This window comes from Rattus norvegicus, chromosome 12, assembly GCF_021556685.1.
Source record: "Rattus norvegicus strain SHRSP/BbbUtx chromosome 12, alternate assembly SHRSP_T2T, whole genome shotgun sequence".
In the NCBI taxonomy this organism is placed as follows: Eukaryota; Metazoa; Chordata; class Mammalia; order Rodentia; family Muridae; genus Rattus; species Rattus norvegicus.
In genome coordinates this window covers 38,432,287-38,460,248 of record NC_141545.1, presented here as the reverse complement: position 1 = coordinate 38,460,248, position 27,962 = coordinate 38,432,287, and the positions used below count along the sequence as shown (strand labels likewise).

The 27,962-nt window shown below is 50.7% G+C and overlaps 1 protein-coding gene across 1 annotated transcript; it reads right to left on the bottom strand.

The window, feature by feature from the left end:
- Positions 1-578: 578 nt before the first annotated feature.
- LOC148002313 (uncharacterized) lies at positions 579-27,962 on the bottom strand. The gene is made up of 5 exons (XM_087579578.1): positions 27,934-27,962; positions 27,785-27,825; positions 25,948-26,172; positions 24,471-24,607; positions 579-3,620 (listed from the first exon to the last, which is right to left on the bottom strand). The coding sequence occupies exons 1-5, from the start codon at positions 27,960-27,962 to the stop codon at positions 3,525-3,527; spliced, it is 528 nt and encodes a 175-aa protein (XP_087435704.1). The 3' UTR covers positions 579-3,524.

Genomic DNA, 27,962 nt, shown 5'->3' with positions numbered 1-27,962 from the left:
GGCTTTGTTGGAGGAAGTGTGTCACTAGGGGGCGGGCTTTGAGGTCTCAGATGCTCGATCCCGCACAATGGCATTCTCCCCCTGCTTCCTGCTGATCCAGATGTAGAACTCTCTGCTCTTCATCCAGCCCCACGTCTGCCTGCGTGCCACCATGATGATAATGGACTGAACCTCTGAACTGGAAGCCGGCCCCAGTTAAATGTTTTCCTTCATGAGAATTGCCACGGTCATGGTGTCTCCTCACAGCTATAGAACATTGACTAAGGCAGATGGTGAATATTGATAGACAACTTGACTGGCTTTGGAATCACCTAGGAGACACACTTCTGGGCAAGCCTGTGAGGGAGTGTTTAGATTAGGTTAAATAAGAATGGAAGTAAGTGCAAGGCCCTGGGTTCCGTCCCCAGCTCGGGAGGGGGAGGGGGAGAATGGAATGTGGGTGGGACCATTCCCTGGCTGGCCCAGCACTGACATTCACCTCTGTCCCTGACTGTGACTACAATGTGACCAGCCCTGACATTACTGCCCACTATGCCTTCCCACCATGATGCATTGTACCCTCAACTCTTTTTTTTTTAAAGATTTATTCATTTATTATATAGAAGTACACTATAGCTGTCTTCAGATACACCAGAAGAGGGCATCGGATCTCTTTACAGATGGTTGTGAGCCACCATGTGGTTGCTGGGAATTGAACTCAGGACCTCTGGAGGAGCAGTCGGGGCTCTTAACCGCTGAGCCATCTCTCCAGCCCCGATACCCTCAACTCTTTTTTTTTTTCTTTTCTTTTCTTTTCTTTTTTTCGGGGCTGGGGATTGAACCCAGGACCTTGCGCTTCCTAGGCAAGCGCTCTACCACTGAGCCAAATCCCCAACCCGGTACCCTCAACTCTTGAGCCAAAACGAATCCTTCTTTAACTGGCTTTTGTCAGTTTCTGGGTGTCTCCTTACCAGTCACACAGCATTAGCTGGGACTTCTGTGGTGACTCTGAAGAGGGGTAGAGAGTGGCCTTCTTGTCTCTTTCATGGTCCTTAGGGAGCAGGACCGAGCTCCTCACCCCGGTGCCAATCGGGAGATCTTTATCCTCTAAAGAAGTTTGCTGAGCATATTTTCCATAGACAAGCATTGTAGTTTGCTGTCTGGTTTTCCCATTCCTATTGATATGAGCATATGTCTTTTTAAACAATTATTTACTTTTATGTATAAGACTACACTGTAGCTGTCCTCACACACACCAGAAGAGGGCATCGGATTCCATTACAGATGGCTGTGAGGCACCATGTGGTTGCTGGGAATTGAACTCAGGACCTCTGGAATATCAGTCAGTGCTCTTAACCACTGAGCCATCTCTCCAGCCCAGAGCATATGTTTTTTTTCAGCTGAGTTTCTCTCTGTTGAAGCCACAGATTGGCAACCCTGCAACTTGGAGCCAGTGAGCACCCTTGATGATGTGAGACACTCTGTGACAGACGCAGAGACCACAGTGCTAGAATGTCTTTTCTATAAGCACGCCCGTGACTTGGAAGTTGGGTGTGTTTGTTTCCTCTGGCCACCATCATAAAGTCCCACAGGCTGGGTGGATTAAACTGGGTGAATTTACTTTCACAGTTCCGGAGCCAGGCATCTGTGGCTGGGGGGTTCAGCAGGGTGAGCTCCTAGTATGAATGTGTTCTGGTCCTCTTCCATGACTTTGGCCATGTTAAGCATCCCTTGGCTTGTAGACACATACATCATCCTGGTTTCTTCCTTCGTGTTCCTGATGCCTTCTGTTGATGTGTGCGGCTGGGTTAAAACCTCTTATTTTTAGAAGGGCATTGGGATTATGGGACGGAGCTTTCTCTCCTTCACAGTGATGTGGGTGTGAGCCTGGGCTCGCTAGAAGTCACAAGAGGTCTTAGGGTTCCTGGCAACAGCCAAAGGCTGGCTGGGAAGAAGCCACAGAAGGCCCAAGAAGAAAGGAAAATCAACTGTGCATAGTGTCCAAGAGGTTAAGGTGGTGATGGATGGTACCTTGGCAGCCTCCAGGCTCACTGAGGCCCTGATGTGAGTGAAGTCCTCTCCCACTAAGTGAAGCAGCCCCCAAGCCAGACTCAGCAGCCAAACTGAGGCTTCTCCTGGCAGAAGGCCACCTTGGCCCAAGCAGTGGTGGCCTTCACAAGGGCCCCGTGTGTTCCTGTCAAGGACTTGGCTGGGGTTCTGGGGCCTGCTGCACACAGAAGTGCTTTGAAGACTGAATGAATTGAGCCCAGTGTCTCCTCCAGTGTTTGGGGCTGGGCCAGGCAAGGGTGGGTTCCAGAAGCCAAGGAGGGACAGGAAGGCAGTCTTGTCTTCTCTGCCCATAGACAATCTAAAGTGACATCCTGACCTAATCTGATCGCCACAGGGTTGGGATGGAGGGCAAAGTGAGCCTTGTGTAGGAGTGAGGGGACGAGCATTGGTCTGGTCACACATTTGTATTTTTAATAATTGTGTATTTATTTTAATGTATGCTAGACAAATTTTAACCACCTACCTCACGGATGCTAAGTCAGATCATGCTATTTGTTTTTTTGTTTAATGTATATGAGTGCTCTGTCTGCATGTAGCCCTGCATGCCAGCAGGGACATCAGATCTCATTATAGATGGTTGTTAGCCACCCTGTGGTTTGCTGGGACCTCTGGGAGAGCAGTAGGCAACCTGAACTACTGAGCTCCAGATCATGTTATTTAGAACAAAGTGGCATCTGTTAAAATTTTAACAAGGGGCTGCTGGGAAAGGTGGCCATGTCTAGTCACAGGTACATTGTGGTATATGCATGTCTAGTCACAGGTACATTGTGGTATATGCATGTCTAGTCACAGGTACATTGTGGTATATGCATGTCTAGTCACAGGTACATTGTGGTATGTGCATGTCTAGTCACAGGTACATTGTGGTATATGCATGTCTAGTCACAGGTACATTGTGGTATATCCATGTCTAGTCACAGGTACATAGTGGTATATCCATGTCTAGTCACAGGTACATTGTGGTATATCCATGTCTAGTCACAGGTACATTGTGGTATATCCATGTCTAGTCACAGGTACATTGTGGTATATCCATGTCTAGTCACAGGTACATTGTGGTATATCCATGTCTAGTCACAGGTACATTGTGGTATATCCACATACTGAAAACTACGCAGCAACAGAGATAGTCCATCCCAAAGCGCTGTTTTAATTCTTTTTTTTTTTTTTTTTTGGTTCTTTTTTTCGGAGCTGGGGACCGAACCCAGGGCCTTGCGCTTCCTAGGTAAGCGCTCTACCACTGAGCTAAATCCCCAGCCCCGCTGTTTTAATTCTTTTCTATTGCCATAACACAACTCCATGACCAAGGCAACTTATCAAAGAAAGCACTTGCCAGGTGAGGTGCTGTTTGTCCTTAATCTTAGCACTCAGGAGGCAGAGGCAGATGGATCTCCATGAGGTTGAGGCTGTCTTGGTCTACACAGTAAGTTTGAGGACAGCTGGAGCTACAGAAGAGGGAGGTTTTGACTCAGAGTTTAAATGATGATGATGATGATGATGATGATGATGATGGTGATGATGATGATGATGATGATGATGATGATGATGATGATGATGGGAAGCTCACAGTTCTAGAGGGTTAGAGTCCAAAATCATTCCAGGGAACATGGCAGCGGGCAGGCATGGTGCTGGAGTAGGAGCTGGGAGCTTGCATGTTGAGACAACAATCACAGGCAGAGAAGGAGGGAGAGAAAGAGGAAGAGACTGGAGATGGGGAGGGAGGGAAGGAGAAAGGGAAAGGGGAGGGAGAGAGAAAGGGAGAGGAGGGAAGGAAGGAGGGAAAAAGAGAGCGTGCTAACTGGGAATGGCTTGAGCTTTTAAAATCTCCAAATACACCTCCAGGGACACACCTCCTCCACCAAGGCCACACCTCCTAATCCTTCTCAAACAGTCTACCAACTGGGGACCAAGCATTCAAACCTATGAGTCATTCTCATTCAAAACCACCACAGTCATACACCAGCATAATCCTCACTGTGTACCCAACCTGCTTCTTTGTTTTATGAGACAAGGTTTCTTTTCGTAGCCTAGGCTGGCCTGGAGTTCACTATGTAGACCAGTCTGGCCCCCAACTCACAGAGAGATCTGCCGGCCTCTGCCTTCCAAAGGTCTAAAGTACAGAGCAGCAGGCTCATTTTATGCACCTAGAGATGCCCACCCCTCTAGGCTGCTGCAGATTGGTTCATTTGACTCCCAAACTTAAGGCACATTTGCCGGTAAGACACTGAGGGTCCCTGCCTCCAGCTGACTTTAATTGGTGAAAGAGTTGCCAACAGCCAATGGCTGAGCAGAGAGACATGGGCGGGCTTTAGACTTCCTGATCAAGGGAGCACGAGAGAGGAAGCCTTTAGAATCGCCACGCCAGCAAAGAACAGGATGCAAGCAAGAGAGCTGCGAAGACGAGAACCAGCCATGTGAGATGCGATGCAGGGAACACAGGGAACAGTGGGTCTGGGCCTCCCCTGACTGGGTCTGGGGTAGCAGAGATGAAATATAAACTATAGTAAGAAGTAATTCAGGAATATCGGAGGGGAGAGCCGTGGGGAGGTTTGGAAAAGCCCAACCATTGAGCTGCTTCAGGCATATTAAAATTAACCTGGTGTGTGCGTGCGTGCGTGCGTGCGTGCGTGCGTTTGTTTCAATCACAAATCCAGAGCATTTTGGCGGGTGGTGAGAAGCATGCACGGGGAAGCTTAGAACGGATAAGCAGAATGCCGCTACATCGCACCCTGCTTGTTCCTTTATCAGGTTTACTGTCCCAATGGTGTCCTCAGTCACTCCTAACAAACCATTATTCCAGCTCCAGTTGGACCTCACTTTGCAAGTGGTCTCTTCCACCCCACCAGGACGGAAACCCAGCAGGCAGAGAGAACAGAAGCAGACTGAGACCACATCAAGAGAGGTGCCCTGTCGCTCCTAGATCTACCTCGCAGAGATGACACTGCTCCCCTACCTCTTGGGACATTGGCTTTTGAAGCCCAAGCCACATAAAGTGGCCTCTAGGCCCAGGTAAGGTTCTCTCCGGCAACAAGTACCATCCTCCAGAGATGTGTGGACTGAGCTCCAGCAACTATAGGCCTGTGTGGTGGTTTGCATAGGTTTGGCCCCATAGATTCATGTGTTTAAATGTGTGGCTACAGGGAGTGTCACTGTTAGAAAGTGTGGCCTTGTCGGAGTGTGTCCCTGTATAGGCAAGTTTTAAGGTCTCCTATGTGCCCAAGAATCAGAGCCTCCGCCTAGATGCCTAGACATCAAGATGCAGAACTCTCGGGGCTGGGGATTTAGCTCAGTGGTACAGCGCTTACCTAGGAAGCGCAAGGCCCTGGGTTCGGTCCCCAGCTCCGAAAAAAAAGAACCAAAAAAAAAAAAAAAAAAAAAAAAAAAAGATGCAGAACTCTCGGCTCCTCCATCGCCTAGTCTGGCTACCTGATGTCATGTTTCCCACCATGATGATCATGGACTGAACCTCTGAAAGTGTAAGCCAGCCCCAGTTAAGTGTGTGTAAGAGTTTGGGGGCTGGAGAGATGGCTCAGAGGTTAAGAGCACTGGCTGCTCTTCTAGAGGTCCTGAGTTCAGTTCCCAGCAGCCACATGGTGGCTCACAGCCATCTGTAATGGGATCTGATGCCCTCTTCTGGCGTGTGTGAGGATAGCTACAGGGTACATATATATATATATATATATATATATATATATATATAAAATAATCTTTAAAAATATTAAAAAAAAAAAGAGTTGCCTTACTCATGATGTCCCTTCTTAGCAATTTTTCCTAAGACAGCCTGCCACTATAGCAGGGCTCTTGCTCAAGAACTGGCTGGCTGAGGCCAGTCTGACCCATCGGCCATTCAACACTTCTGCTGGCAGCCACCATCGGTTCTCCAGAGAATCACACTCAGCAACAGAAGCTGGCAGATGGAGACGACCAACTCCAAAGTAACTGTTGATGTGGCAAGAAAGGAAGAGTCCGAGCTCAGCAAGTCCCCTGACACCACCCAGCATGAAGTCACAAAGCTAACCATGCCCCCTGCTGTGCTCTGTGGCAGCATTGGCCAGGGACAGTGCGGTGGGGGTCAGGGGACAGACATCCCTTCCTCAAGACATGGCTGTCACAGTGGGCATTACCTCGGGAGTACAATCTACCAGCCAGAGAGCCCACGGGTTCTTCCAAAAGACTGGTGGTAGAAGATGGAGGGTAGCCGCCATTCTCAGCCCTACCCAGCATCCCTGACTCAGCATCCCTAAACCCTGTAGGTCAGCTACTCGGAGCAAGCTGCCTGGAGAGGAGATGGTGTCATGCGAATGGGAGGAGAGTGCAGGTAATGGCGTCTTTTGAAGGGGTAATGAAACCTCTGGGGGTGCTAATCTCCGTGGTACCCACACACAGCCTTCTGACGTCAGCACAAAGCTTCACCCCCAAACCCCTGCCAGCTGCGCAGACAGGTCTGACCTGAACACGTGACCCCACCCCCTCCCCATGCTCCGCTTTAACTCCCGCCTTCTCTCTCCCCACAGAGCAGTGGTTCTCAACCTTCCTAATGCTGCCATCCTCTAATACAGTTCCTCGGGCTGGAGAGATGGCTCAGAGGTCCTGAGTTCAATTCCCAGCAACCACATGGTAGTTCATAAGCATCTGTAATGAGATCTGGTGCCCTCTTCTGGTGTGCAGGCATATATACATTCAGGATACTATAGACTAAATAAGTAAATTTTTTTTGGTGGGGGTTCTTCTTTTGGAGCTGGGGACCGAACCCAGGGCCTTGCGCTTGCTAGGCAAGCGCTCTACCACTGAGCTAAATCCCCAACCCCAAGTAAATCTTTTTAAAAAATGCGGCTCCTCGTGTTGTGGTGACCCTCCAACCATACAGTTACTGTTTAGTATTCCTTCCTAACTGTAATTTTGGCTACTGTTATCGATCATAATGTAAATCCTGATACACAGGATAGCTGATATGCGGGTTGGGGATTTAGCTCAGTGGTAGAGCGCTTGCCTAGGAAGCGCAAGGCCCTGGGTTCGGTCCCCAGCTCCGGAAAAAAAAAAAAAAAAAAAAGAGTTCTCTGAAGGATAGCCGATATGCCATCCCCAAAGGTGTCACGACCCACAGGTTGAGAGCCACTGTCACAAAGGAAGGTACAGCACTACGAGGAGGTAGATGTCTCTGGCCATCCCAACAGTGGTTGGGACAGTCGACAACTCAGGGTTGTATGTCCTGAGAGACACTTCAGACAGAAGCCTTCATCGCTTGTGTACCAGGGAACCTTGTTTCCTAGCTGATGTCACACAGTAGGTGGGCTGCCTGAAGTGGGAGGGAGAAGAGGCCTTAGTGAGGCTTCACAGACCACCCTCCATGATACACCCTGGACTGGGGTCTACACTACCCACCCTGTATAACACGTCTGGACTCGGGTCTATACCACCAGTCTGGGATATAACACACCCAGAGAATCAAGTCTGAGTCGACACAAACATTTATTCCCATATAACCAGGAACCCATCCACCCCATGCAGCACTCGGATCCAGAACATACGTGCTCACTCGCATGCCTAACTCACAAGTCACACAATTTGCACATCCATACTGTAGGACACATACACCTGAACCTATACACACTTGCACGCATGCACATAAACACAGTGTTTGGCCCCTTCACGTGTATGCATGCACACATATTTATGCGTAGCCAGGAACACACTAGCCTTCCCAGGACTGAGTTCGCTGTCCACACACATTCCATATCTATGCATAGACACCTAGATATCCATATGAAATCCCGTGATCCTTGGACACACGTGTCCCCATATGATCCATGTTCCCAACAATAAACAGATAACATCAACTTAACTTCATGAATCTGAAAACTTCTATCCCCTCTGTACCCGCTCGGCCTCCCTCTCAAATCCCCATGTACCTGTGTGTACATGCGTGCACACATTCATGCAGACAGGCTGGTGTCTTTCCCTCGCCCACCCTCCAGCTGTGCGCCACAGCTCCATTGAGTCCTGGGATGTCAATTGGTGCCCTCAAATCTGGTCACCACCTTGGAACACTGATACCTTTCACTTGTTACCAGGCATCAGTCCAAATGTGGACCCCAGGGAGCCAGCAACCACAGGGCTCGGTGGAGCCTCAGGGACCCGTCTTCACCCCACCCGGGCCTGGTCCAGTTGAGTGAATGATGTCAGCATGGTGTGGACTGCTGCCGGCCCACTCCTGAGTAGCCAGATGGCCAACCGTCTGCAGCTCTCCTCCCTTCTCTCCCCGATCCTCCCTCTACACCCTCCTTCCTCCTTTCCCTCCTCTTCCTCCTCCTCTCTCCTCACCTCCATTCTTCATCCCTATAGAGTGAGGCGGCTGCTCCAGGCTCCCAGAGTGCATGCTGGAGTCGGGTGATAGATAGCAGGCAAACTAGCCCTGGCAGGAGAGGGCAGCTCCCCAGAGAGACAGCAAGACATGACCAGACCCACCCCTTCCTTATCACATTGTAGAGCATCTCTGTTCTGAAACATTCCAGGCTTGGGGGCGGGTCAGGGTGGGCAGGTTATCCCTCTATCGAACCATTCATTCGGTAAACAGCCATCACCTATTAAGTGCTGGGTATCAGAGGTACAACAAGAGTAAGTAAACACATCTATTGAGCGCCAAATGTATGCCTGCACTGCCCTAGGAGCTGACGATGGGCTACACCCAAAGTAAATTTGTTAGACATTGACTGTATTTCAAACTCTAGGTTGATGGCGACATCCATCAGGTAGATGTGGACTGATCACCCACTGCATGCCAGATACAGGCTGCTAGACGTAGAGACTGAGACAGCCATTTTCTATGTACCTCCTTGTGATAGTTTGCAAATGCTTAGCACAGGGAGTGGCACTGTTAGAAGGTGTGGCCTGGTTGGAGGAAGTGTGTCGTTGTGCGGGTGGGTTTGGAGACCCTCCCCCTAGCTGCCTGAGGATGCTGAGTCTGTTCCTGGCTTCCTTCAGATGAAGATGTAGAACTCTCAGCTCCTCCTGCACTGTGCCTGCCTGGATGCTGCCATGTTCCCTCCTTGATGATAACGGACTGAACCTCTGAACCTGTCAGGCAGCCCCAATTAAATGTTGTCCTTTATAAAGCTTGCAATGGTCATGGTGTCTGTTCACAGCAATAAAACCCTAAGACACTCCTGTATACCAGATACCACACTGGTTATGGTTAGACCTTCACAGAGAACTAATGTTAGGTGGGTGTGGCAACAGATAAGTGACCCAGGACAGGTGATCAGAAGTAAAATGACCTGTGGAGAATGTGGGGGACCTCACTGTCTGGTTATCTCAGAGGGGCAGGCAGGGAGGATGATAAGGAGGCAGGTCCCAGAAGGAATGAGGAACCCACCATGAAGTTAGCTGAGGAAGAACATTCTAGCAAAAGATACGCCCAGGGCAGGGCCTACCTAGGCTGAGGTAGAAGAGTTGGGCAGAGAGAAAGGTTGTACAGCTCCTGAGTGAAGCAGGGAGAGGGACCCGGTAACCAGGAGCAATGATTCCCGGACTTGGAGGGAGCTCTCATATGAGGGGAATGAGCCCTGCCCCATCTGTCCCCACTTGGCTTGGTTTCCCGTGAGGGAGCCCTGAGTTATCCCTTAGCCTTACTCTGCCTCTGTCTCTGATACCCTGATTGGGGCAAGGAGGGGGTGACAGGGGCTCTTATTTAGCTGTGGGCTCCGAGGCTGTGTCCCTGGTTGACCCCTCTGCAGGCTCCTGGAGCTGTCACCTCACACAACTTACATTTATTTAATCCCTCACCTGAGGGTGTGGTGAGAATGAATTATTTAACACAAAGGAAGCACTTTGAACGTGAAAAGTTCTGAGGGGACACTCCAACGTCGTCACAGAGCCAGGGCGGGTTGGTGGTGTGCCTGCAGTTCTGATGGCAGTGATGGGAAGTGAGCCGGGGTCCCCACTTCTAGGGGTGGGGGGCTGGGTGAGGAAGGTAGAGGTAATGAAGGAGGAATCTTGGTGTTCTCTGGAGGCGTTCTTCAGAGACTGCTCTGCTGTGGGTTAGGAAGGATCCTGGTAGTTCACAGAGAGCCCTCTTCTCTTCCCATGAGTCCCCAAGACTTAGAGACAGGAGCATCAGGGTGGAGACACATTAGAGTGAGGTCAGAGACATGAATCAGGTGCATGGTGGCATATCCTGGCTGCAAGGGTCGGTGGTGGTAACTATCTGCATGCACATGCATGTACACTTGTGTGCATGTATTTACACATTGCGCGCGTGCGCGCGCACACACACACACACACACACACACACTTGTCTATTTACCTGTGTTCATGATCATGACCCTGTTGTAAGCATAGATCTGGGCTGTCCCTTTGGGAAGACAGGCCCCAGCTCAATGGCACTGGAGCCTGCAGGACCCACAACACAGTACATAGAACAGGACTGTGAGGAACAGAGGCCAGTGGGATTCAAGGTGAGGTCAGCAAGGACATAAGGTCAGTAGGAACCTGAGGTCATTGGGACCCAAGGTCAGTAGAGACCTAAGGTCAGTAGGAACCTGAGGTCAGTAGGAGCCTGAGATCATTGGGACCCAAGGTCAGCAGGGCCCTGAGGTCAGTAGAAACCTGAGGTCAGCAGGGCCCTGAGGACAATGGAAACCTGAGGTCAGTATGGCCCAAGGTCAATGGGGACCCAAGGATATCAGGCAACTGAGGCCAGTGGGAGTCGAGGTCAGCGGGGACTGGAGGCCAGCAGGAAACTTGAGGTCAGCAGAGATCCAAAGATGACCTCTGAACCTAAGCAGTGCTAGGCTTCTCTCTGGGAGGGGCCTGAGCTATGTGGAGAGGGTGAGTGTAAAAGGAGGTCACTGGAGGTGAAGTTGGGCTTGATTGTGTGAAGTAGACCCAGCATCCATCAATGGGCTGGAAGAAGCCAGGGGAACATAGTTCCCAGCCTCAGACATGGGCCGCTTGCGTTCCGTTTGTCACAGGCAACAGGATTGTGAGTGAGCTCAAGCCCCCTCCCCATGCCAGAACAGGAGACCCCGTAGGCCACGGGCTAGCCTCTGGGATCTCAGCTTCCTCCTGCTTCCTGGGGACCTGCCTCTGCCTTGATTCCCTGTACCTAAGTGGTCAGTATGATGCCTGCATTCAGTAGGTGTCCAATAAATGCCTGCCCAGAGAAGCTGTCTGTTATTCATGGGCCTCTGTAAAACAGCACGGAATAGGACTGGAGAGCAGGCGGGTGCCCTGCTTAGGGTGGGTGTGTAACCTCCTGTGCCTCAGTTTCCTTACCTGAAACACAGGTCGAGGAAGTAGAACCACATGGTGGGCATTCTAGGGCCGTCTCCAAGATGCTTAGCATCAGCTCTGGCATGTAGCAGGTGGTCTAGCCTGGGCTACCACAGGTCTCAAACTGTGAGACCTAGACATCCCACCACCCCATCTCATTGTTACCACATCCCCCCAAGGAAGCTGAGGAGATGGCTCAGTGGTTAAGAGCACTGGCTGCTCTTGCAGGGGATCTGAGTTCAATTCCCAGCATCCACATGGTGTCTCACAGTCATCTGTAACTCTAATTCCAGGGGACCCTATACCCCCTTTTGCTTTTTTTATTACCAGGCACATATTTGGTGCACACATACATCAAGGTGAAGCATGCATATGGTGCACAACATACATGCGGGTAAAAGACTCATAAAATAAAATAATACATCCTTAAAACACCTAATAAATGAAGTCCCGGGGTTGGGGATTTAGCTCAGTGGTAGAACGCTTGCCTAGCAAGTGCAAGGCCCTGGGTTCGGTCCTCAGCTCTGGAGGGGGGTGGGGGGAGAGAAAAGAAAAAAAAAATGAAGTCCCATGCCCAAGGCTATCAGCTAGAATCTGGCAGGGCTAACTGAGGCCTGCACCCAGATGAGACAAAGGACTCAGGAAAGCGGGCCAGCCTGTGAGAGTTTGTGTGCTAACCTGCTAGGGCAGCTCTGAATGCCTTCGAATGGCATCATCTAAATTTCAATGGTCGGCGTGCCTGGGGCCAGCAAGCCATCCTAGCTGTGAGGCTGACGTGGGCATAAAGGCCAGCCACCGTGGCGGCTCTCACAGGGAACCGGGTGGAGCTGCAGTTTCGTGGGCAGCTGGCACACACGCTGGAGACTGCTGCCATGGTGACGGGGCTAGGCCCGCTCCCTGTGCGTGGGCCACATCCTTCCTCTCGGGGGACGCCAGAGCCAGGACTCTGGAGAAGCCTCTCCCTTTTTCCCGTTCTAGGGGTCATCTGGGGGTCCCCATGGATACCCGGCCAAACATAGACTAGCAGGGCAAAACCAGGTCAAGGCCCTGACCCCTCGCCTAACCACAGACACCAGCTGGTGTGTGAGGTGCTCAACTGGCAGAGCATCAGAGTATCTGACTCCTGACGCTCACACAGACTCATGGCAGAGGTGGAAAGGAAGCTGAATGGTTTGCCTAGCATCATGAGGCTGGGATTTGGGGAAGGAAAGAAAAAAGACTTACTCAACCCCTCTGGGCTTTAGATCCTGCACCGGGCTAGTGGGCTAGTAGTGTCAGCTTCTTGGAGCCTTGGAAGATCGACACTTGAGCTCTCAGCCAAAAGGGAGAGAGTCGATTGCCCCAGTCCCCAGAACAGATGACCGTGCGCATGCGCACGTGCATGTGATGCGTGCAAACCTTTGGCAGCCTGAATGTGAGATCAGAATAACTCCAGCCACCTAAGAGCGTTGCAGAAGGAGGTGACATCTTGGTATTAGGGGGACAGGAGAGATGCAAGGCACAGCCTGGGCCAGGTCTTTTCTAAGGCTACCTGCTTTGAAGTTCACAACCAACCTGTCTGACCAGTGTGCTTGACCTTGTTTCTGCCTGTAAAGTGCTAGCGGTTTGACCAGAGACCCCTGAGACTCAGGGCAAGAAGCTGATCTCTAAATCATTGTGTTCCTAAGGTAGCTGGGGTGTGGGGTGCTCGCACAGGGCCTAGGGCACAAGGAACAGATTACATTAACAAGTGAGAAAAAAACAATTTAAACAAGTTTAATTGTTTGTACAACATTTGTTTAGTGCGTGCGAGCATGCGTGTGTGTGTGTGTGTGTGTGTGTTGTATACAATTGTAGGTGTCAGTTTTTTCTTTCTACTATATGGGTCCTAGGAATCGAACTCAGGTCATCAGGTTTGGTGGCAAGCAACTTTACCTGCTGATCCATCTCGCTGACCCATCAAGCATCTTCACTCCTCTGATAAGAAGCCCACACTGGAGGGGTCGGGAGCACAGATGAGCCGTGGGTTTGGGACCAGGGTCTTTCATCTGGTCAACTCATTTCTACAGGACAAAGTCTAGCCCAATATAGGAGAGCCGCTTCCTCAAATTTCTTCTTATATTATCACTGGCGGCTGGGACTCAAACCTTGTGCATGCTAGGCAAGCACACTATGACCCATATTTCACGCACGCACGCACGCACGCACGCACGCACGCACACACACACACACGCACGCACGCACGCACACACACACACATGATACATGTGTATATGCACACCTGTTTGTATGGAGGTGTGTAGAGGTCAGATGACAGCCTCAGATGCTGTCCTCATGACCTTTTTGCCTCCTTTGAGATAGGCTTTGTCATTGGCCTGGAGATCACTCATATAGCTGGTTAGGAGCCTCAGGGACCATTTTCTCCTGTCAGTGCTGAGAGAGGAAGTGTGTGTACCAGGCCTGCCTTTTTATGTAGGTTCTGAGGGTTAAACTCAGGTCTGCAGACTGGTATGGCAGGCACTTAACCCTCTGTGCCAACTCCCCATGTCCTGTTTTTCTCTCTTTAGAAGTGTTGATTTTTTTTGTGTATGTGTATACTCACATGAGGTTGTGCACCATGTGTGTGCAATACCCACAGAGTCCAGAAGATGGCATTAGATCCTCTGAAACCAGAGTTGTGAGCATGCTGGGAACCAAACCTGAGTCCTTTGTAAGAGCAACTGGGGCTCTTAACCCCTGAGCCATCTCTCCAGCACCTGCTTCTTTTTTAAGAGGGAACAAACACCCCACAACTCCCTAAGGAAGCTCTTCTCATTGGCTAGAGTTGGGTCACCTTTGATTGGCTGAGACCAAAGCTCAATAAGTTAAAATTTGCCAGTTAAATCTGGCCTCAAAGCCTGGTTCTGTTAATAAAAATGTACTGATACACAGTCATACCCTTTTTACATATTGTCACTGGCTTCTTCCAGGCCCAAAGGCTTGCCACACCTACCTCTTTAGCTAAACTAGCTATTCTCCTAACCAGCTTGACCTGGGTGGTACTTTGGGATTGGGAATCGTGTGAACCAGGATGATCAATGGAAGATGGGCTGGGTCATTAGCAGACCGTCCCCTACACCTTCTTTGGTGGTGGAGAGGAGGCTGGGTGTACCCAGTACACCTGAAGAGGATCCTGGTCTGTGTCCTGGTCTTTCTGCACAGTCCTGTAGGATGTCATACAGGTGAGGGCGGGTACAGGATAGAACGAGGCCTGTCATTGGACGAGAAGGAAGAATGGGCGGGAGAAAAGTTTGAGACTAGGAGGAAACTCAAACGGGAGGAGACTGGAGGAGAAGCCTAGGAGAGAACATGGAGGCTGACGTTAAGATTCCACTCTGTGTATTTACAGGTTGTTATGAATATTCTTTTTTTAAATCTCTTTTTTTTTAAAGATTTATTTATTTATTATATGTAAGTATGTTGTAGCTGTCTTCAGACACCAGAAGAGGGCATCAGACCTCATCATAGATGGTTGTGAGCCACCATGTGGTTGCTGGGATTTGAACTCAGGACCTCTGGAAGAACAGTCAATGCTCTTAGCCACTGAGGCATCTCTCCACCCCCTGTTATGAATGTTCTTCGGAGCTGGGGACCGAACCCAGGGCCTTGTACTTCCTAGGCAAGCACTCTACCACTGAGCTAAATCCCCAACCCCTATGAATGTTCTTTTTTTTTTTTTTTTTTTTTGGTTCTTTTTTTTTTCTGAGCTGGGGACCGAACCCAGGGCCTTGCACTCGCTAGGCAAGCCTTCTACCACTGAGCTAAATCCCCAACCCCCCCTATGAATGTTCTTAAGGGATGGATGTGTACAGGGCTTTGTATGTTTAGGTGGGCAATTATATCTTACCAATTGGATCAGAGGTTATTGTGTTGTGTGTTTTTTTGTGGTGAATTAAGAAAGTATGTGGCAGGGCTGGATAGATGGCTCAGTGGTTAAGAGCACTGACTGCTCTTCCAGAGATCCTGAGTTCAATTCCCAGCAACCACATGGTGACTCCCAACCATCTGTAATGAAATCTGATACCTTCTTCTGGTGTGTCTGAAGACAGTGACAGTATACTCATACAAATAAAATAAATAAACCTTAAAAAAAAGAAGGGGCTGGAGAGATGGCTCAGTGGTTAAGAGCCCTGACTGCTCTTCCAGAGGTCCTGAGTTCAATTCCCAGCAACCACATGGTGGCTGACAACCATCTGTAATGAGATCTGATGCCCTCTTCTGGTGTGTCTGAAGACAGCGACAGTGTACCTATATAGAATAAATGAATAAATCTTAAAAAAAAAAGATTAAAAAAAAAAAAAGAAAGTATGTGGCAGCTGGGACACTAAGCCACCACGGAATTAGGATGTGTGTTTCTGGCAAGATATCTACCAGATATCTTGGGGCACTGCGATGCCAGATCTAGTGGGGATAAAAGACAGCCCTTTTCATAATTTTACAACAACACAATCCCATCCGTATGTGGTGTGATGAGCATACCTGGGAAAGCCTGTCACATCTGGTTCTGAGCAGAGAGGCCTCTTGTGCTCTGTCACCCACAGGCCAGGGATAAATCCCACACTGTGTGGCAAAGAAAGTGCATAATGTCCCAGGCCTGAAAGTCAGAACATTCTAATTCCAAAAGTCCCCTACCAGTGACATGGGGTAGTGGGTCTGTTTCATACACGAGAGCTCTGAACATACAGCATCTCTCATGTTCCCTCCCTGTGACCTGCTTCATACACAAGGACCCTGAACATGTGGCATCTCAGCCCCGTGACCCCTCCCTGAACCATGAGATGGAAATTCACAGGGCAGCCCTTCATACCCCATGGTGTGCTTACACTTCCAAAGCCAGTCCCACCCAGAGTCTGTCCAGGGTGAACCGGGGGACACAGCCTTGTCTATTCAGTGGCAGAGGCTTGCTTAGCTGGGCACATGAACCGAGCCGTGCCGTTTCCCAAGTGATTCTCATGAGAAAGGGGACCTGGCTCTGAGTGTCCCCATTGACAGAGCAGCCTCTGCCCCCTTAAAGGGGCCCGAAGCTCCCTGCACTGCTGAACAGAGCCAGGTGTGGATGGGGTGGAATTTCCCTTCTATAGTCAGGCTCCGTACTGTCCTCCCATGGCCCTGGCTCTGAACTCCCTCCCTCCCTCCTCCCAGGGACCTGAGGTGCCACCAAAGCCAGGGCAATGTGACTGTGGTCAGTTTCAGCAGAGGAGAGACAGGAGGGGGGTGTAAGCTGTGGCTTACCGGAGGAGGTCCAGCTGCCGGTTGGCCTCCTGCCTTGTGGGTCCCCATCCATCAGCCCAGTAAACGAATGTGGATAGGATTGCTGAGTGCTTCGGTAACCTCTCCCAGGTTAGGCAGTGTCTTAATCCCTTAGGTCACACTCTGTCACTGAGGGAAGTCAGGGCAGGAACTCAAGGTAGGAACCTGGAGTCAGAAGTCAATTCAGAAGCCACGGAGGGATGCCGATGCCGCTTGCTGGTGCTCGAGTTCTCGTTCTCTCTCTCTCTCTCTCTCTCTCTCTCTTTCTCTCTGTCTCTCTCATTCTCTTTCTTGTTCTCTCTTGTTCTCTCCCTCTCATTCTCTCTTGTTCTCTCTCTCGGTCTCTCTTTCTCTCTCTCTCATTCTCTCTTTCTTTCTTTTTTTTTTTTTTTTTTGGTTCTTTTTTTTCCGGAGCTGGGGACTGAACCCAGGGCCTTGCGCTTCCAAGGTAAGCGCTCTACCACTGAGCTAAATCCCCAGCCCCTTCATTCTCTCTTTCTTATTCTCTCTCTTGTTCTCTCTCTCTCATTCGCTCTCTCTTGTTCTCTTTCTCGGTTTCTCTCTCCCCCCCCGTGTCTCTCTCCTCTGACTTGCTCAGTTTTTCTTTTTTTTTTTTTCCCCCGGAGCTGGGGACTGAACCCAGGGCCTTACGCTCGCTAGGCAAGCACTCTACCACTGAGCTAAATCCCCAACCCCCTCAGTTTTTCTTATATAACCCAAGACCACCTGCGTAGGGGATGTACCACCCACAGTGGGCTGGGCACTTGTGCATCAATTACTAATTAAGAAAATGCACCACAGGTTTGCCCACAGGCCAGTCTGGTGGGGGCATTTTCTCAGTTGAGCTTCCCTCTTCCCAAAGCACCCTGGTTTGTGCCAAGCTGACACAAAGCTAGCCAGCACACATGGGTAAGAGACATTCAGTCTGAGGTTTGAATCCAGGCAGCTCGATTCCACAGCGATAAAATAAGCCCAAGGGTACTGAAATGTGCTTAGAGGGGAAAGTCAATCTGTCTGTCTGTCTGTCTTCCTTCCTTCCCTTCTTCTCCTCTGCCTCTTCCTCCTCTTCCTCCCCTCCCCCCTCTTCCTCTTCTTTTTTTTTTTTTTTTTTTCTTTTTTTCAGAGCTGGGGACCGAACCCAGGGCCTTGCGGTTGCTAGGCAAGCGCTCTACCACTGAGCTAAATCCCCAACCCCTTCCTCTTCTTTTTTAAGACAAGGTCTTCCTACAGGGCAGACTGGCCTCAAATTCAGAGATCCACCTGCCTCTGCCTCTCAAGGACTGGAGCTAAAGGTGTGTACCACTGTGCCCTGCCAGACCTAGGCTTCTTATAGAAGGCACACAACAGCTCACAGGTGACTCAGCCTCTAGGCTGGACTGGTCCAAGACAGCCACATTCCCAAGCAGAGCCTGGACAACTACTCTGTCTTGACCATTCGAGTCAATGACGGCCCATTGCTGACATCCATCTCCACTCTTGCCGCCGCAACAGTAGGCAAGAAGGAGGAGACAGAAATCCCCTTCTCCAGCAGTTACCAAACAACGATCGGAGCTTACTATTTTCCTGGTCTGGAACTCAAGGAGAGACTTGGGGGCAGTTTTATACAGGGCCTCTCATGAGGGCACCCATAGTGAAAAGCAGAGGCAGCTGGCATCCTCCAAGAATTGATCAGGTCTCCCTTCCCCAGTGTGAAAAATGTAGGCTCCCATCCCGCACCTCTGACTCTATCCTTTTTCATTCGTTTAATTCCCTATCACTACAAGGTTGCTATACCAACTCCAGCTTTGCTCCAAAACCCTGGGCAGGGGGAGCAGAACAAGCGGGGGTGGGGGTGGGGACGGATGACCAGAGGGGACAGGACAAGAGATCTTCCCTACATCTTCTCTCCTCCCTTCAAAACACTTTCTCCAAAGCTCCACCCTCTAACACCCTTTTTTCATCCTGGCTGGAGCAGTGCCACAGGACAGCCCCTACTTAGAGAGGCTGGGGTTTAAATTGCGCACTGTGTCATGTGAGCAGAATAAGTCTAGGATTCAGGAAGGATGTCTGGGTGAGTTGGGATCACTGTGGACCAGGCGCACCAACCCTGTGAAGAGTTCCCAGGCATTCCCACATAGAATTTGTTTCTTCATTTGTTAAAAGGGTGTGCCTCTGCTTGGGTTTATGTGCCCCTGTGAGTGCAGTGTCCTCAGAGGCCAGAAGAGGGCACCAGATCCCCCCTGAAGCTGGAGTCACAGTTGGCAGTGAGCTAGGAACCTAAACCCAGACCCTCTACAAGAACAGCCAGCGCTCTTAACTGCTGAGCCATCTCTCCAGGCCCAGGAGTTCCTACTTGGGCTTGTGGTTCTTATAATTGAGTGAGTCCAAGGTCCCTGGGCAGCTTGTGTCAGAACTAGCCACCCTTCGTACTAGACTGACAAAGCAGCTGGCCAGGCCTGGATATTCTCATTCTCATTCTCTCTCTCTCTCTCTCTCTCTCTCTCTCTCTCTCTCTCTCTCTCTCTTTTCTCTCTCTCTCGGAACAAAACCCAAGTCATCATAAATCCTAGGCAAGTGCTCTACTGAATGAATTACATTGCCAGCCCCCCCCTTTAAAAAAACATGTGTACAATGCATCTATGTCTGTGCACCATTTATGGGCATTGCCCATGGGAGCCATAAAAGGGTGTTGTGTCCCCTGGAACTGGATTCAGAGATGATAATGAGCTTCCGCAGGGGTGCTGGGAACCAAACCTGGCCCTCCAGAGGAGCAGTCAGTCTTCTTACCCACTGAACCATCCCTGCAGCCCCACTTTCCTTTTGATATAGATCTCACTAGGTTGCCCAGACTGGCCTGGAACTTACTCTTACAGTCCTAGCAGCCTTGAAATTGAGATCGTCCTGCCTCAGTGTTGAGTAGCTGGCTTGACTGGCTGTCACAAGACATTCAGTGACACTGTCTTCATGAGATCAGTTGTGTCTACCGTGAGAGTCCACCACCATCGGGCCGGTGGGCTGTTGATATCCGTTCCCAGGAGGAAGAGGAAGAGGAGGAGGCATGGAGGAGGAGGCATGGAGGAGGAGGAAGAGGAGGAGGAGGCATGGAGGAGCACTGAATTCCTGCTACTCCTCTGAGACGTTGCATGCAATTCTGTCCTGATTGCCTTCTGTCTTCTCTGTACAGGGTGGGGAAGGTTGCCCAGGGGACAGCAGGTATGGAAAAGCCATTGTCCATGCTGGGCAGACTTCACAGTGTGGCTGCTTTAGATTCCCCCACACTTCCCGTCAGTTACCCCTCACCCATGCTCTGCCAGAAAGCCCGATAGCCTCATTTGGTTCCCCAGGGTGGTCTGTGTTAGAATCGTGCTTTGTCATTGGGACCTTCTGAGGAGTGGCTAGATGTGGACGTGTCCTCAGAGGAGGAGCTGTGGCAATGCACGCTTGCGTCTGCACGCTCTCGCCTGCTAAGCCAGCTGGACTCTGCGTTTCTGACTAGCTGATACTGAGGCGGTTGCTCCTGCAGCACGGCTACCAAGAGGACTCCTGGCCTTCGTCCACTCCAAAGCAGAGATAAGCAGGAAGACAGGAAGTGGCTTTAACAGGATGAGAGGCCCTATTAGCTTGCAGGGCTCTCCAGAGAAGCTGATGCACACTTAGTAAATCATTTGCTTAGCAATTTTGGGGGGTTTGTTTGTTGAGACAGTGTCTTTCTACATAGCCCTGGACTCACTATGTAGCTCAGACTGGCCTCGAACTCACACAGATCACTGGCCTCTGCCTTCCAAGTGCCACTCAGTCACTATCTGACACAGCCTCATCCACTCCAGGGAACTGCTAGGCAGTGAGCAGAGATCTGTCTACCTAGCCATTCAGAAAGCTGGACAAGAGGATCCCAGGTTCCAGGCCAGGCTTCAGGCTGGGAACTGCAGCCCAGAGGCCAGATCAAAGACTCTCGTCCTTGTCACAGTGACCCCACCAGCCAACCAACCCAGAGGACCCAGAGATAAATTCTCTTTCTAGGCCCATTTTTAGTTCCCCAAAGGGTTCTAGAAGACTCACTGTCATCCCCCAGATTTTGCAAAGTAGGAAAAGGGTTGACAGGTGACTTGGGAGAGTTAGGAGGGTAACTTCCCACACAGACAGCAATGGGACGTTGCACCAGAAGCAACTAACGGGCTAACCTACAACTCTTTCCATCACTGGTTCCCAGGGTTTCTGTGTTCTGCTAGACCCTGTCAGTACTGCCTGAGGCAGACATACTCACGCTGATGACTTGTAGACCCCACCACCACAGCCCCAAACCTGCTTGATGTCCCCCACAGATCTCAGTTGTCACTTGGTTTTCATTGAAATTCAACTAGGGGGCTAGAAAAATGGCTCAGCTGGTTGATTTTACAAAGAACCCCGGTTCAAATCTTGGCAGCTCACAACTATTTATAACTCCAGTTCCCAGGAATATGATGCCCTCTTCTGGCCTCTGAAGGTCAGGCAGTCATGTGGTACTCATACATCCTTGCAGGCAAGTACTCATGCATATAAAATAAAAATGCATTAAAAAAAAAAAGTTTGGGTTGGGGATTTAGCTCAGTGGTAGAGTGCTTGCCTAGCAAGCTTCAAGGCTCCGGGTTCGGTCCCCAGCTCCGGAAAAAAAAAAAAGTTTAACTGGGGCTGGAGAGATGGCTCAGCTGTTAAGAGCACTGACTGCTCTTCCAGAGGTCCTGAGTTCAATTCCCAGCAACCACATGGTGCCTCACAACCATCTATAATGGGATCTGACACCCTCTTCTGGTGTGTCTGAAGACAGCTACAGTGTACTCACATACATTAAATAAATAAATCTTAAAAAGTTTAACTGGGGCTGGGGAGATGGCTCAGTGGTTAAGAGCACTGGCTGCTTTTCCAAAGGACCCTGGCTCAATTCCCAGCACCTACGTGGTATCTTACAACTATCTGTAACTCCAGTTCCGGGGGATCCTGCTCGTATTGATGTAAGAGCAGGCAGAAAAAAATCAATCAATGCTCATAAAAATAAAAATAAAGGGGTTGGGGATTTAGCTCAGTGGTAGAGCGCTTGCCTAGCAAGCGCAAGGCCCTGGGTTCGGTCCCCAGCTCCGAAAAAAAAAGAAAATAAATAAATAAATAAAAATTAAAAAAATCTAACTGCGGGTAAACAGTGGGATAGCCCAGCCGTCACAGATCCATGTTCCTAAGCTAACTGGGGACTGGGGACTGGAGGAGGTTATTCCGTTGAGATGAGACACAGTGAAATTTTCCGTGAGCTGCCATGTCCCCACCCACCCTGTGAGCCCCACCAGGCTCAAGCACAGGCCACTCACTGATTGTGAAACCACTGGCAGGTTTGGAGCCCTCACATCACCAGGACTTGGCTCTCTCCGGGGCCAGTAGCCGATCAGGAAAAGGAGAAAACCCGTGCTGCATGGGCGGGATAAACAGGCTCCTCCTCCCAAGAGCGGTCCAGGACAGTCAGGTGTGGGCGGGAGGGCAGGCGTGGGTGAGGACAAGTGGGGGACACCTGGCAAACTTGGACTTCCTTGTTTCTGCATCACCACAACTTTCCTTCATCCAAACATCTCACAAAAGTTTACCTGACTAGGGTTCAATTGTCCCCTGGCCCTATGGCTACCTTCCCCCTCCTCCTCACTCCTCCTCCTCCAGCTCCTCCCCTCCACGGTTTCTCTGTATAGTCCTGGAACTTGCTCTGTAGACCAGGTTACCCTCAAACTCACAGAGATCCGCCTGCTTCTGCCTCCTTAGCGCTGGGATTAAAAGTGTGCGCCCCTACCATCCGGGTTTTTGTTTTTTGTTTTTTGTTCGCTTTTTGAGGCAGTCATAGATATCAAAAGTGGGTTTCTCCCTTGGCTCCTCCCTCCCTTGGCTCCGCCCCCTGAACTGTGGGTGTGAAGGTCAGAGGGTAAATCTGTGGAATTGGTTTTCTCCTGCCCTTTTCTGTGGATTCCAGGAATTGAGCCCGGATCACCAGGCTTGCTCAGCAAGTGCCATTATCTGCTGCTCTATCTCCTTTCTGCCCTCCTTTTGATTTTGAAACAGAGTATCATGGTGTAACCTTAGCTGGCCTGGAACTTACTATATAGACCAGGCTGGTCTCGAACACAGGAAGCTCTGCCCCTCCCCCTCTCCCTTGCCCCTGCCGGGCCCCTGCCCCTCTGCCTCTGCCTCGGCCTCTGCCTCGGTCTCTGCCTCCAGAGTGCTGGGATAAAGTGTGTGCCACGCATGCTCCTTACTGAGGTAGAGCCTCCTCTCTTTGGCCTGGGACTCTCACATTTAGCCAGCTCAGGCTGGCTGGGCACAGAGCTTCGGGGATCCTCCTGTCTCTGCCTCCCCAAGTGCTGGGATTCCAGGGTGCACCGCCAAGCCCTGACCTTCTTACTCAGGTTCTGGGAATTGAACTCGGGTCCTTCACCAACCGAGGGATCTCCTCAGGTCAGTGTTCAGTCCTCCTGCATCAGCTCCCCAGGTGTAGCAACTACCACTGGGCGTAATTTTGAAAGCAGAAAACAACACAGGTTGGTTCCCGATGTCCCTGGCTTCTCAATCGGGGATGGGGGGAAGCAGGGTTTGAGGAAGGAAACCAGTCTGGAATGGCTGCGTGGGGTGGGACTGGCCCACTCTCCAGGCCAGGCCATGGTCAGGCTAGTCTGGCATCCCGACTCTGCTGAGCCCAGATGATCTGAATGGGGTCCCACAAGACAAAGACACTTCCTGTATGGGGTCAGTTGTCTGACATTCTCTGGATGGTCACCAAGGCTAGCTCTATCTAAGGGGACAAAACCCAGGAGTCCCTCTCACAGACACTGGAGCCTCCCTATACTCTGACCGGTCATAGCAGGAGAACCATTTATATCAGCCCCAGCTAGGATCTCACTCTAGTTCAGTGCTGGGTTCTGAAGGCGGTGCAGAGACCCTGTGGATCCCTCATTTACTACTGAGGAGTCTCAGGGGAAGGCCACCTGTTCCAGGATAATGGTGCTGGCAGCCACAGGGTGACCTCTTCAGAGAGGGGAGCCCCCTCTGCTACTAGTGTCCCTTGGCTGGCCCCAGGGTGGACTCTGACTGGGCCTCTGTCTTCTGCCTGGCTTTAGAACCACCCATTACCAACTTCCTGTGAGACTTGGAGAAGGGCCTCTCCGATCAGGGAACACCCAGCTCACCATCAAAGGTCAAACCGATTTGCATAGGACCCCCTCCCTCAGACCAGGATCTCAGCTGACTGGGACAGCCAAGTGCTAAACTCATGTTACTTCCTCCTATGACTCCTGTCACAGCCCGGCCCTGGTAGACACAATACGAACTTTTTCACAACCAGGGTTGTGCATACCGTCGGTGCTCCATCAATGCATACCCCATCTCCAAAATGGGCTTATTTGAAGAATGGCGGGGTGAATGTGGGCTCTGGGTGGCTCCCCGATGCTCAGAATGCACAGGCTCTCTGCCCGACTCTCTCCGGGGACAGCGGGGAAAGAGCCGTATTAATATATTCGAGCCTAATCTAATCTGGGAAATTTCACTAGTAACCTTCTCGTAATTTCATCAGTGGCAAAGGACCACAACAGCAACAAATTAAAGCCATCAGGCACAGACTTAGCCTGCCTGGGAGGAAGATGGAGGTTGCCGCTTATTAACTAATCTGAATTAATTCGATTCTGAGCCCTCGTTAAATATGCATCACCACTGAGCAGCCAATAGCACCACCGGCAGGTGGGGACCAGTGGGGATGAAGGGGAAGCAGCGAGCTAGGGCTCTGTGTCCATAAAGAGTGTTCCTGCTGGGGTCCTGGGCTGGGCTATCACAGCAGGAAGGGTAGGGGGCCAGGCAGGACTCTCAGGAGCATGGGTTCCCAGCTGTATGCCCAGCCCAAAGCTTACCTTCTGAGTATCAGAGGATGGGAAGGAAGGGCTAGCCTCGGATATCACCAGATCCAGGTACGCACAGGAAGTAGCCATTTTGGAGGTGTCCTCCTGCAGTTCCTCCCTTGGAGAATTAGCTTCCAAGCAGGGTTTTCCTGATGGGAGAAATGAGGGTCAGACATGGCCACTTTCATATCATGTGTTCCGTAACCTCCGTACTGTAAAGAAGACACCGGCCTATATATGTTCTCCCTAGCTGGCATGTCTGTGTTTCTAATGATTGACCTGTCTCCAAGTCACCACCACGCAATAGCCCAGATGACCCCTGACGTAACACAAGGTTGATACAGGCAGACAGCACTGCCACCAGCGGCGGCTCAAGAAGTATGTAAAGGTGGACATCGGTAGAATGGGGGAAGAGAGCAAGGGATGGTGGGAAGAGAGCAAGGGATGGTAGCAAGAGATACTGAGACCGCACTGTAGTAATAAATACTAAAAATCCCAGCCTGGGGCTTCTCCCCGCCTTAGACCATTTATGTTCCCAGATGAAAGACACACACAGATTATATATATATATATATATATATATATATATTTTTTTTTTTTGGTTCTTTTTTTCGGAGCTGGGGACCGAACCCAGGGCCTTGTGCTTCCTAGGCAAGCGCTCTACCACTGAGCTAAATCCCCAACCCCAGACTTTATATTTTTTAAATATGCCCCAGGCATCACCACAGCTGAACAGCTGCCTACCCTCCATGCCGTTAGAACCTACTTTCGATAACCCCGAGTTTTCACTTACTAGTTACCATGTTTCATCTAGGCTGCTCCTAACCTGATTGGGCAGCCCTCTGGGCCACGTTCTCCTGTAATAACTCCCTTCTCCCTCCTCACCATTCTTCTATCCCATGGTGGCTCCTCTCTCTCCTCGTGGTCCTCCCTCTCGAAAGCCTGTGAAACCTCAACCCCACCTATGTCTCTTCCGCCTAGCTATCAGAACCCCAAGACCGGAGGTCTACATGTTGCCCCCGGGACCCTGCCCCTGAATGGATTCTGATTGCTGAATAAGATAACCTGTTAAGTGCACTGGCTGCTCTTCTAGAGGATGTGGGTTCAATTCCCAGCACCCACATGGTAGGTCACACTGCCTGTAATTCCAGGGTCAGGGGATTCAATGCCCTCTTCTGGCCTCTCTGGGCTATACATGGTACATACATGGTATACAGACAGACACACACACACAGACACACACACACAGACACACACACACACACTCATAAGAAAAGAAAAAGATTTGATTTCTCCTCCTGCTCATTGGGGCATTTTTTTTTCTTTTCTTTTTTTTCCGGAGCTGGGGACTGTCATTGGGGCTTTTGCCAGTGGCAAAACGTTCTCCTCCTGCTTCAGGCAGCAAACAACAGCTTCTTCTCTTCCACAATTAGGTCAGCTTTCATCACTGACTGACCTCGGGACAAGTGGTACCCGACAGCCAGCTTACCTTGGCTGGTCCTTGAGCTCCACCGGGAAGGAAGGATGCTCTGACAGAAGCGAGTGGGTGAAGAGAGCCAGAGCTGGAGGAGAAAAGGTGAGGGAATGGGGTTGTCGTTGTCGTAAACACTTAATCTCACGAAGGGTTTTCTACGCTGCCTTTGATCACTCAGTTCCCGGATAAAAGAAACACAATCTTCTTCATATTTATAATAAACCTTAGTCAGCACTAGAGCTGGGCGGATATCCACCCTCTAAGCTATTTGAATCTACTTCCCCATCAGTGACCCCAAGTTATAACTTGTCCTGTTCTGTTTGGGCAGCTCCTAACTCCAATGGACCTTCCCTCATGATCATGCATTCGCAACTCACCTAAAACATGGCGTTTTCTCCCCTCTCCCTTTTTCCTCACCTTTGTGCCTCTCCTCAGACCTCAAGCCCAGGAACCCAAGAAGTCTGCCTACCTCTCTTCTGCCCAGCTATAGGCTGTAGGCATTTTTATTCACTTATTAGGAATAACTTGGGGGGCAAGGTTACACAGCGTCACTTGGGTGTGTCACATTGGCTCTAATGTCCCTGAGGGTGAATGGACCTGGGGCGGGGAGGGCAGTATTTATCATCACAATACAAGCAAAACACCAAACCTCTACAGGTTGCCCTCAACCTAGGCAGAGACTAGGATCCTGATAGCTGGAGCTATGGTGGGATCAGGGTCTGCCTGTGTGGCCCACATCTAGAGACGCAGGGGATGCTGGGTCAGGCGAGCTGTGTGAGCATTCCTTCTCGGGAACAGCTACAGGTTACGTTAAGTGTCTCACGATGACACCTGCTTCCTGGGGGAGGGGGTATCACATGCTGGCCCTACTTCCAACCAAGACATGCTTGTTGCAGAGTGAGTGGACAAGCAAGGGAATGGGATCTCCTCTGGTTGCCTCACTAGAAGCTGCTTTTGTAAACCTGGTGGTGGTGGTGGTGGTGGTGGCAGCAGCGGCCGCAGCCCATGCTTTTAATTCCAGTATTCAGGAGGCAGAGGCAGGATAGCCAGGTTTACACAGAGAAACTCTGTGAAAGAAAGGAAGAAAGAAAGAAAGAAAGAAAGAAAGAAAGAAAGAAAGAAAGAAAGGAAGGAAGGAAGGAAGGAAGGCGGAGAGGAAAAAAGGAAAGAAAGAAACACAAGTTGCGTTTGTGCAGTGTATAACACAGATATTGCCCCCTGAGACTGCTACAGGCCCCTCCAGGACCCCTCCAAGGCCCCTCCAGGACCCCTCCAAGGCTCCTCCAGAAACCCCCCCCAGGGCCCCTTGGCTATGAGACACTGGAAGGGACGTCAGTCAATCCCACCATGTCTCCCCTGTGAGTGCAGCTGAAGGGCTCATGGTGATCACTCTCTTGGTCTGAGCCCAGAGACCTCTTGCCTGGTCATTGGCCTCATCTGACCCAGCCGGCCATCACCCAGGGTCCTATGCCCTACCCTCAAGGACACAGTATGTCACCTCTCTGTGCCGTGTGTATCTTACTCCTGTTGCCCTCTCTGAGTCAGGCTCCCCTGGGTCCCAGAGGTGGGGCTGAGAGGGAAGGAAATAACACAGGAGGAAAGGCCCCAGGAAGTTCCCTGGGGAGAGGTGAGTGACCCCACATAAACTCTCTTCTCTCTCCCTCTCTCTCTCTCTCTCTTCCTCTCTCTCTCTCTTGGGTGAGCCCTGCCTCCTGCTGGATGTGGAGTCTGGCTGCAGGGGAGGGGGAGGGGAAGCTCTGCGGCTGTGTGCCTCAGAAGCCTGCCTGGCGTTCCCCAAGGGTAGAATGTATTTTAGTTCATTCACCCCCAGAGAGAGAGGCAAAGGTCACACAGGGATCGAAAAACCGATTCACGCTGAGCCTGCCCAGCCCACTGTAGAGAGGGTGGTGTGTGGAATCTGGGGCCACCGCTTCACACATTTCTGGCTGCTGCCACCATCAGGACCCTGGGCTTTTATCCACATCTTCCTGGTTCTCTCACCTTAGCCTGATAGCTTCCAGGAACGGCAT